General features: G+C 69.7%; 3 protein-coding genes across 4 annotated transcripts; all 3 read left to right on the top strand.

The window, feature by feature from the left end:
• Window positions 1-6: 6 nt before the first annotated feature.
• Window positions 7-2,739, top strand: ACKR1 (atypical chemokine receptor 1 (Duffy blood group)). Its single transcript, XM_048055483.2, has 2 exons — window positions 7-726; window positions 1,347-2,739. Exons 1-2 carry the CDS (start codon window positions 706-708, stop codon window positions 2,265-2,267), a joined length of 942 nt encoding a protein of 313 aa, XP_047911440.2. The 5' UTR covers window positions 7-705; the 3' UTR covers window positions 2,268-2,739.
• Window positions 2,740-3,212: 473 nt separating this feature from the next.
• LOC125181237 (serum amyloid P-component-like) lies at window positions 3,213-5,396 on the top strand. Its single transcript, XM_048055484.2, has 2 exons — window positions 3,213-4,212; window positions 4,515-5,396. The coding sequence occupies exons 1-2, from the start codon at window positions 4,077-4,079 to the stop codon at window positions 5,132-5,134; spliced, it is 756 nt and encodes a 251-aa protein (XP_047911441.1). The 5' UTR covers window positions 3,213-4,076; the 3' UTR covers window positions 5,135-5,396.
• Window positions 5,397-5,797: 401 nt separating this feature from the next.
• On the top strand, window positions 5,798-7,793 carry LOC106049812 (serum amyloid P-component-like). 2 transcript variants are annotated; one of them, XM_066986077.1, is made up of 4 exons: window positions 5,798-5,998; window positions 6,258-6,348; window positions 6,454-6,623; window positions 6,921-7,793. In XM_066986077.1, the coding sequence occupies exons 1-4, from the start codon at window positions 5,935-5,937 to the stop codon at window positions 7,514-7,516; spliced, it is 921 nt and encodes a 306-aa protein (XP_066842178.1). In that variant the 5' UTR covers window positions 5,798-5,934; the 3' UTR covers window positions 7,517-7,793. The 2 variants fall into 2 exon arrangements, with proteins under 2 accessions (XP_066842178.1, XP_066842179.1); XM_066986078.1 differs by lacking the exon at window positions 5,798-5,998 and having other exon boundaries at window positions 6,133-6,348.
• Window positions 7,794-9,033: the final 1,240 nt, after the last annotated feature.

The following is a 9,033-nucleotide window of genomic DNA, read 5'->3' as shown; positions in this document are numbered from 1 at the left end:
CAGCCCACCTCCTCAGCCCCCTCTAAGGATGCTCCCACCAAGCACGAGGGTCCCCAGGGCCACCCGGTGCCACCCAAGCCCACTGGCACCGCACTGAGCAGCGGCACAGGGACGGGTGATTCAGCCTCTGGTGCCACAGGGTGACCCCAGGGTCCCCCGCAGGATCTGGCATCCCCTGGGCATCCCCCGCATCCTGCACCCACAGCGCCCATCCTGCACCCCAACACGGGGCTGGAGAGCCTGGGGCGGGTTTTTACACCCAGCAACAGGAGCGTCTGCATGGCCGGGGCACCGGTAAACAAAATTCCTTAATGAACTTGAGTCGCGCTGCCAAGAAATGATCATTTCCTGCTCGAGAAATTGCTCACGCTGGCAGCTCACCAGTTTTACCGGCAGCGGTGGCCGCCCGTTTCCTTCAGCCCTGGCGGAGGTGATTGCCAAGGTGGGGAGGGAGCAGTTACGGAGGCAGCCCTTATCTCGGCCCCGCAGTCCTTCATCCCCGTGGAGCCGGAGGAGCAGAGCCCGAGCAGGAGCGAGCGTGCACCAGTGTGCACAGCACCCACGGGAGAGCGTGCAAGGGTGAGCGTGCACCGGCGTGCAAGGGCGCACGGTGCCCATCGGCAAGCACGCGTGGCTGAGCTGCGCCACCGCACGCGGCGGCATCGCAGCGCCTGGAGGAGCGGGCGCCGTCCCGGGGGGCACATCATGGGCAACTGCATCCCAGTGGTGAGTGCTTCTCCCTGCCCCGCTGCTTCCCCCCCTTCCACCTCCTTCCCATCCCGCCGGGCGCTCGGAGCGGGCGGTTTTCTCTGAATTTCAAGGAGTAGCACCTCGAGGTGAGCCCGCTTCCAGCTTTCCCGCACGCCCGTTGAGCTTTTCCCTTCCTGCACTGCCCCAGCACCTCCCAGCGCCCCCAGTGCCCCTGGCCAGCTGCGCCCAGACCCTCACGGGGCACCCCAGCACAGATCCCTGCCCATCTGCCCCAGCCCTGGTGGGTGCAGGGTGCTGAGTCTCGGAGCTGGGAAATGCTCACTTACAGACAGCACGGTTGGCTTCGCACCGACCTTGGAGGCTGTAAGAAAATTTGGGTTTTCCTGCACAAATGGTGCTGGCAGGGCCAAGCCCACAGCCCCGAGGTATCAGCACTGGGCAGACCCCTGCGCCCAGGGTGTCCCTCCCCGATAAATGCCGCGCGTGGATGCCCCAGCTCCAGCTGTTCCCACGTACGCTTGGGTGGCAGCGCCAGGGAAGTACAACCCCCCCCTCCCCGGCCATCAGAGGGGACATTTCGGGTGCCATCCCCCAGCCATCGGGGCACCTGACACCCCCCCCGATCTCCTTCTCAGAGCCCCAAAGTCCTGCAGAACGGAACCTTCGTGAACCTGCTGGACCTCCTGGGCAACTTCACCCTCAGCGAGGACTACATCGTGGACTACGCCGCCTCCGAGCCCTGCCACAACACCTACTGCCCCTTCTTCCAGCGCGCAGCCCCCGCTTTCCTGGCCAGCACCTGCGTCGCTGCCGCCCTGGCCACCGGCGCGCTGCTGGTGGCCTTGGCCAAGCGCCCCCACGCGTGGCCACACCACCGAGCGCTGGTGGCCCAGCTGGCGGCGGCGACCGGGCTCTTCGCCGCGGTGCTGCCGGCGGTGGCGGCGGGCATCGGGCAGGGCTGGCGGCTGGGCGCGGGGGCTTGCAAGGTCACCCAGCTGCTGTGGCACTGCAGCGTCTTCGCGCAGGGGCTGCTGGTGGCCAGCGGGTGCTGCAGCAGCGTCTGGAGCCACTGGGACCCCCGCAGCCAGCGCCTGGCCGTATCCATCTGGGTCGGGGCGCTGCTGCTGGCCCTGCCGGCTGCGCTCGCCGGCGGCACGGTGGCGGCTCCGGAGGTGAGCTGCATCCGCCGAAACGTCGACGTCCTCTCGCCCGCCTACCTGCTGCACCTGGCTTCCTGCCTCTGCGTCTTCCTGCTGCTGCCGGCCGCGCTGCTGGTGGCCGCGCTGGTCCGCGGGGGGCAGCGAGCGGGCTGGGGGCCCGCGGCCGGCGCGAGCTGGCTCTTCTTCGTGCTCTGGGTGCCCTACAGCGTGGGGCTGGCCGTGGATTTCCTCTTGCATGCTGAGCTGCTGCAGAGCACCTGCGGCATCTTCGAGCGGTTCGATTACGCCCTGGGGCTGTGCGAGGCGCTGGGGGTGCTGCACTGCTGCCTGGGGCCCGCCGTGCTGCTCGCCGCCGGGCTCTGCTGCCGCAACGTGGGCGCTGCCGGCGGCTTCTGAGCACCCCCGGCACCCCAAAAGCAGCAGCTGGACCCCGGCACCATCCCCAGGGGGCTGGCGGAGCCCAGCTGCCCATGGGTGACGTCGGTCCTCCAACACCCATGGGTGGCATTGTCCCCCCCAGCACCCTCCGCTCGTGGCCTGTCCCCACCAGCAGAGCCAAGAGAAAGCCTCAGCGTGGCCACCAACTCCATCACGCTCCTTCTTTGGGGTCACCACCGGGCTCTCAGCACCCACAGCCACCCTGTTTGGGGCCAGACACCCCGATTTGCACAACAGCCATGTCCCCAGGGTGCCCCCAGCCCCCCGGGAGGGGTCAGCCCCAGCAGAAAGGGCAGCGGCAGCGGTGTTTTATCCCCATGGGCACACCAACGGGGGATTATTGACTCTCTCCCGACAAGCCAAGATAAACGCCCTGTCTGTGATCGCCCGGCGGAGATTATCTGCAATAAACGAGTCTGTCAGAGCTGCACACAGGGCCTGGTTTAATGGGGTGGGGGGGGGGGGGGTTCCCCAAAACCCATACTCCACACCCATCCTCACCCCCCGCTGCTGCCCACGCCGTCAGCTTCCAGTGAAAGCTGCTCGGCGCGGAGGTGGCCAGGATGAGGCCCTGGGGTACTGAGCAGGATGAGGCAGTGTTTCCTGAGGATGCCCGGCCCTGGCGAGCGCCGGCTTTGCAGCGACATCCATCACCTCCGGCCGGGCGGCACGCAGCGCGCCCGCCAGGCCACGGGATGGAAGCGAGCAGCGGCCGCTCCTCGTGCCTTCAAATTAGGGGGAGACGTTAACGATGCTGGAGCCGCTCTCCGGGCTGTTAGCAGGAAGCCGGCTGATTTATGTCTGGCGCTGGAGGCATTTGGCCGGCGCTCATCCATTCCCATTAGGGACGGCCGCGGTCACGAGGCGCGCGGGGTGCCAAAGAGCCTGGCAAGGAGCTGGAGCAGCTCGGGGCGGGGGGGGGAGAGCAGGGAGGGGCGCGGGGGCCCCAGCCACCCCCAGGGACCAGCACCCAGCACGCTGAGCCCCGAGGAGCTGGGGGTGTCCCTGTTAAAATAAGGGACATCGTGCCCAAAAAGGGGTTGGGCGCCCGCAGCCGGGTGCCGCCCGGTTTTGCCCCCCAGCACATCCACGCACGGACTGTGCTCCCCAAACCCGGACCCCCCCACCACCACCAGCACCCAGCCCTGCACCTTCATTGCCAAGCCCAATTTGCCCCCACGCAGCCACCCCGGTTCCTCCAGTGCCTTCAGCCAGCGGGCTCCATGTCTCGGGCTGCCCCGGGGTGGTCGGGGACGCGTTTGGATGCTCGTGCATCCCTCCGGCCATCCCCACAGCAGTGAAATCCTCCCGCTCCCCGATCAGACTGAGCCCCAGCCTCAGCCACCCTCAGAGGAGGACACACGGACACCCTGGGAGGACACTCGGACACCCTGGGAGGATGCTGAGCCCCTCGGAGGACACGAAGGCTGCAGCGGACCCTCGGCCTCTCGGGTTTGCCGCGGTTTCTTCTGCCACCTGCTGCCCACGGCTCCGGTCCCAGGCTCTGTCCCTTTGGCCTCAATGCAGGGATGGGGCCGGCAGACCCCAGGGACGTGGCCAAGAGCTTCAGGTGAGGGACAACGGGCGCCTTTGGGCTCAGATTTGGGGGTTTTACCCAGGGCTGCGGTGGCCCTAAGCCGCACCGGGGCACGCGCCCAGGGCACGGCTCCAGGGGAGCCCCGTGCCGGCGGTGACGCAGGGTCTCGCGGCCGCATGACAGCGTGAAATCACCCCCTCCGGGCCGTGCCCGGCTGCTGGGATTGGGGAATGCTGCTTCCCTCCCACCCACGGCAGCCGATAAACCCATGGGCGCCAGCACCGACGGCCGCACCCAGCACCATGGGCAGGCTGCGGCTGTGGCTCGCCGTCCTTGCTGGCCTCAGCGGTGTCACCGCCCAGGAAGGTAGGGGGACATCGGGGGGACCAGGGCTGGCACCGGGGTGCAGAGCAGGGAGCGGAGAACCCTGGGGTGTGGGAACATGGCGGGGGGGGGGGGGGGGCAGCCAAGGGGGTCCCATCCAGATCCCCATCCCTGGGGACACCGCGGTGGCTCAGCCCCATCCGATGCCCCCAGCCACCTCTGGGAGCCCTCTGCTTTATGCCAGTGGGGCTGGGGGACGCTGGAGCACCAAAGGCACGGCGGGGACATCTCCCAGGGGGGTAGGCTGGGAGGCCACCACGTCCCTTCTGTCACCCCCCCCCCAGACCTCTACCGAAAGGTGTTCGTCTTTCGGACGGACCCCAGCGATGCCTACGTGGTGCTGCGGGCGAAGCTGGAGCAGCCGCTGCTGAACTTCACCGTGTGCCTGCGCTCCTACACGGACCTCACGCGGCCCCACAGCCTCTTCTCCTACGCCACCAAGGCGCAGGACAACGAGATCCTCCTCTTCAAGCCCAAGCCCACCGAGTACCGCTTCTACGTGGGGGGCAAGTTCGTCACCTTCCGCGTCCCCGAGGGCCGCGGGGACTGGGAGCACGTCTGCGCCAGCTGGGAGTCGGCCACCGGCATCGCCGAATTCTGGCTCAACGGGAAGCCCTGGCCCCGCAAGGGGCTGCAGCGGGGCTACGCGGTGGGCGCCGAGGCCGTGATCCTGCTGGGGCAGGAGCAGGACGCCTTCGGGGGCGGCTTCGACGTCTATAACTCCTTCACGGGCGAGCTGGCCGACGTCCACCTGTGGGACGCGGGGCTGTCCCCGGACAAGATGCGAGCCGCCTACCAGTCCCTGCGCCTGCCGCCCGCCCTGCTGGCCTGGAGGAGCTTGAGCTACGAAACCAAGGGCGACGTGGTGGTGAAACCGCGGCTCCGGGAGGCTCTGGGGCGCTGAGAGCCCACCTCAGCCCCCGCTGTCCCCTCGCTGTCCCCATCGCTGCCACTGCAAGCCGCCCGCATGTCAAGGTGCCACCCGCGGGGCACAGCCCCTGCCTGGGGGGCAGATGCCGTGGGGAGCTGGGGACACCCCCAGCCTGGCAGAGTCACCCAGGGTTGCCCCTTCCCTTCCCAACGCCCCCCTGTGCTGCCCCGGTGACACCCAAGGTCGTCCCCTTCCCGTATATATAGATAAATAAAATAAACCAGCAGCAACGTGAGAGCTTCTCCGTGCGAGGCTGATGGGATGGGTGTGAGCAGAAATAAATTCCTGGGGATGAGGGGGATTAAAGGGGGGGCGGGGGGGGGGGGGGGGTTGGGCAGCTCCCCAGGGCTGCGGGACGTATCGGGGGGCTGTAGCAGTAACCCAAGGGCTGAACCCAAGACATGGATCCACAGTGCCGGCACACACCTGGAATAGCAGGAATGATTTGGGACGGGCACGTGGGGCTCGGTGCAAGCCCCCAGGGCCACGTCCCCTGTCCCCACGCATGTCCCCAGGCTCCCTGCCAGCCCGCCGGGGCCACGGCCCCTGAAGCAAACCAGTCCCCAAAGGCGTTCAGCAAACATCCCCGCAGCCGCGGCGGTCAGTGCCCCCAAGCACTTGGTGACAAAGGTTGGGGGCAGGCATCACACCACAGCGCTGTGCTCCCCGTCCAGGAAGGGTTTCGGCCCCCGGGGACGCGGCACGGTGGCTCTCGGTTCCCCCTTGTCCCCCACAGCGGTGCCGGTGGCTGGGTTCGGTGGGTGCGTGGGGACATGGGGACACCGCGGCTCTGCCTCCTCGTCCTTGCAGGGCTCTTCGGCCTCGCTGCCCTGGAAGGTAGGGATGGAGGGGCTGCGCCAGGAGCCCCCCCCCGGGTCCCACGGGGATTGGGGATGGGGTGGGGGGTGCAGGGGGGCATGGAGCAGTGGTGGCCGCGGGGGGCTCAGCACCACAGAGCAGCGGGGGGCAGGCAGTGGGGGTGCAACGCTGGGCACCGCAAGAGGTGGCACGGGGGGACGCGGGGCTGCCCGTGGGGGTGGCAGGGGGCTTGGGGACTCCCCCCACCCAGCCCTGTCCCCGTGTCTGGGTGCTGCAGGAAAAATGACCGCCTGGATCCAGCCTTACCCGCCGGCACCCACCATGTACCACCAGCTGATGCTCTCCTGCGAGGTCACTGGGGACGCCAGGTAAGGCGCCCCCCCCCCCCCCCGCCCTCCGGCACACGTCCCCCCCACCCCACAGCTCGGCCACCCCCAGGGTGTCCCCCCACACCCGGGTGACACCCAGCTCAGCGTCAAGGAGTTCCTGTGGGAGAAGGAAGGGAGCCGCGACCCCCTGCAGAAGGGCCAGAGCAACGTCCTCATCTTCAAGCCCTTCAACGAGACCCACCTGGGCACCTACACCTGCACGGCCACCGGCCCCCTGGGCACCGCTGTGGCCACCTACGACCTGTGGATAGACGGTAGGCCGGGGAACAAGGGGACAGCTGGGGACAAGCTGTCACCGTGTGCCCCTGTCGCCCTGCATCAGAAGCCCGCGTGGGGCTGGTCTCGGCGGTGGAGGCCACCCTGAGGTCTGATGGCAGAGGCCACTTCAAGGTCTGGTGGTGGAGGCCACCTCTGGGGCTGGCGGTGGGAGCCACCCTTGGGTCTGGCGGTGGCCTCCTTGCTGCCACTTCACGACCCCGTTTCCCCTGGGGAGATTTGGCCGTGTGCCTTCCCCACGCCAGGAGCAGCCACCTCTTTATCGCCTCTCCCAGACCTGGCAAACCAAGTGTTCGTGTTTCCCCGGGAGACCAAGGACTCCTACGTGCTGGTGCGGGTGAAGCCGGAGCAGCCGCTGCTGAACTTCACCGTGTGCCTGCGCTCCTACACGGACCTCACGCGGCCCCACAGCCTCTTCTCCTACGCCACCAAGGCGCAGGACAACGAGATCCTCCTCTTCAAGCCCAAGCCCACTGAGTACCGCTTCTACGTGGGGGGCAAGTTCGTCACCTTCCGCATCCCCGAGAGCTTCTCGAAGAGCGAGCACGTCTGCGCCAGCTGGGAGTCCCCCAGCAGCATCGTGCGCTTCTGGCTCAACGGGACGCCGTGGCCCCGCAAGGGGCTGCAGAAGGACTACGTGGTGGGCGCCGATGCCGTGATCACGCTGGGGCAGGAGCAGGACGTCTTCGGGGGCGGCTTTGACGCCCGTCAGTCCTTCGTGGGGGAGATCTCGGACGTCTACATGTGGGACAGGGAGCTGACCACCGGCGAGGTGAGGGCCGCCATGTACAACAGCCCCTCGCCCGCCCCCATCTTCGGCTGGAGGAACTTCCCCTACAAGATCCACGGCGAGGTGTACCTCAAGGGATGACGCCCGGGCCAGCCCTGCCGTGCCCCGAGTGAGCCGTGATTGCCACCGGGGTCGTGTGTCCCCACGTCCCCACGTCCCCCTCCCCATCCCCACCGTGTAACCCCCCCCCCCCCTCCCCGTAACCACCCGGCACCAAATAAATGAAGAAATGGGGCTGAAAAGCAGCAGTGGCGGGGGATTTTATCCCTGGGGGGGCCGCCGGAGAGGTGCCCCCCTTGTCCCACCCTGGGGACAACCCCAACACGTCCCCTCCGTGAGGCCGAAGCAGGGCTGAGCTGGGGCTTCCCAACCCACCGGGGGCCACCAGGGTTGGGGACAAAGAGGGGGGGGGAGGACGGAGATGGCAGCTGGGTGGGGGCAAAACACCGGGAGTGGGCAACCGGGGGGCAGCCCCGCTGCTGGGTACCCCCGGTTGGTGCAGCCCCAGCGTCCCGGCACCACGGGGGATGCAGAAACGGCGCAGCCCCGGTGCCCTGGTGTCCCTTGGGGGGGGGGGCGGGGGGGATGAAGCCCCCGTGTCCTGGTGTCCCGGGGGGGGCAGCCCCGGTGTCCCCATGTCCCGTTGGGGGGGGCAGCCCCGTGTCCCGGTACTCCCCGGGGGGAGCAGCTCCGGAGAACCCCCGGTGTCCCGGTGCCCTGGGGGCTGCAGCCTCGTGTGCCGCTGTCCTGGGATTTCAGCCCCGGTGTCCCGGTGCCCCCGGGGGACGCAGCCCCGGGACCCCGGGCACTGGAGCCCCGGAACCCCGGGCATTGCAGCCCCGGGCCCCCGCCGCGTCCCGGTCCCCCCGCTCGGTTCAGCCCCGCTGCATCCCCGGGGCCCGGAGCTCGGCACCGCCGCCGCCTCCCGGTGCCTGCGCCGCTCAGTGCAGGCGCTGCCGGACCCCGCTCCGCCGCCGAGCGGCCTCCCCGGTACGGCGGGGCCCGGGGGGGGGGGTTCCCGGGGCCGTTCGGGAGGGGGCCGGGCCGGGCCGGGGCCGGTGCGGGGCCCCCGGCGGGAGCAGGCCGCAGGGCCCGGCCTGCTCGGGGGCGGCCTGCGGCGGGGGCGGGCCTGGGCGCGGCGGGGGCCCGGGGCCGGTTGGGGCCGGGACAAGGAAGGGGGGGCCTGGGGGGGCCGGGCCCGGCTGGGGGGCCCCGGGGGATTCGGGGGGAGCCGGCCCGGGGGCCTGGGGGGCCTGGGGGGGGGGGGGGGGGGTTGGCCCGCGGGTTTGGGGGGGGGGGGGGGGGGGGGGCAGGGTTTTGGGGGTTGGGGGGGGCTGGCAGGGGACTGGGGGGGCCCGGGCTGGGGGGGCCCAGAGAGCCTGGCCAGGGGGCTCTGAGGGGCCCGGCCGGGGGTCCTGGGGGGACCTGGGCTAGGGGTGTTGGGGGCCCTGGGTGGGGGGGTCCTAGGGAGCCTGGTCGGGGGCCTGGGGGGCCTGGGGGGCCTGGCCTGGGATCTTGGGGTCTGTCTGGGGGGGCCCTAGGGGGCATAACCTGGGGGTCCCGGCCCTGTGGTGCTGGGGGGTCCTAGGGGGCATAAC

This window comes from Anser cygnoides, chromosome 33 (genome assembly GCF_040182565.1).
Source record: "Anser cygnoides isolate HZ-2024a breed goose chromosome 33, Taihu_goose_T2T_genome, whole genome shotgun sequence".
In the NCBI taxonomy this organism is placed as follows: domain Eukaryota; kingdom Metazoa; phylum Chordata; class Aves; order Anseriformes; family Anatidae; genus Anser; species Anser cygnoides.
Note: the sequence above shows the minus strand (reverse complement) of the source record. Positions and strands in the feature narration are given on the sequence as shown.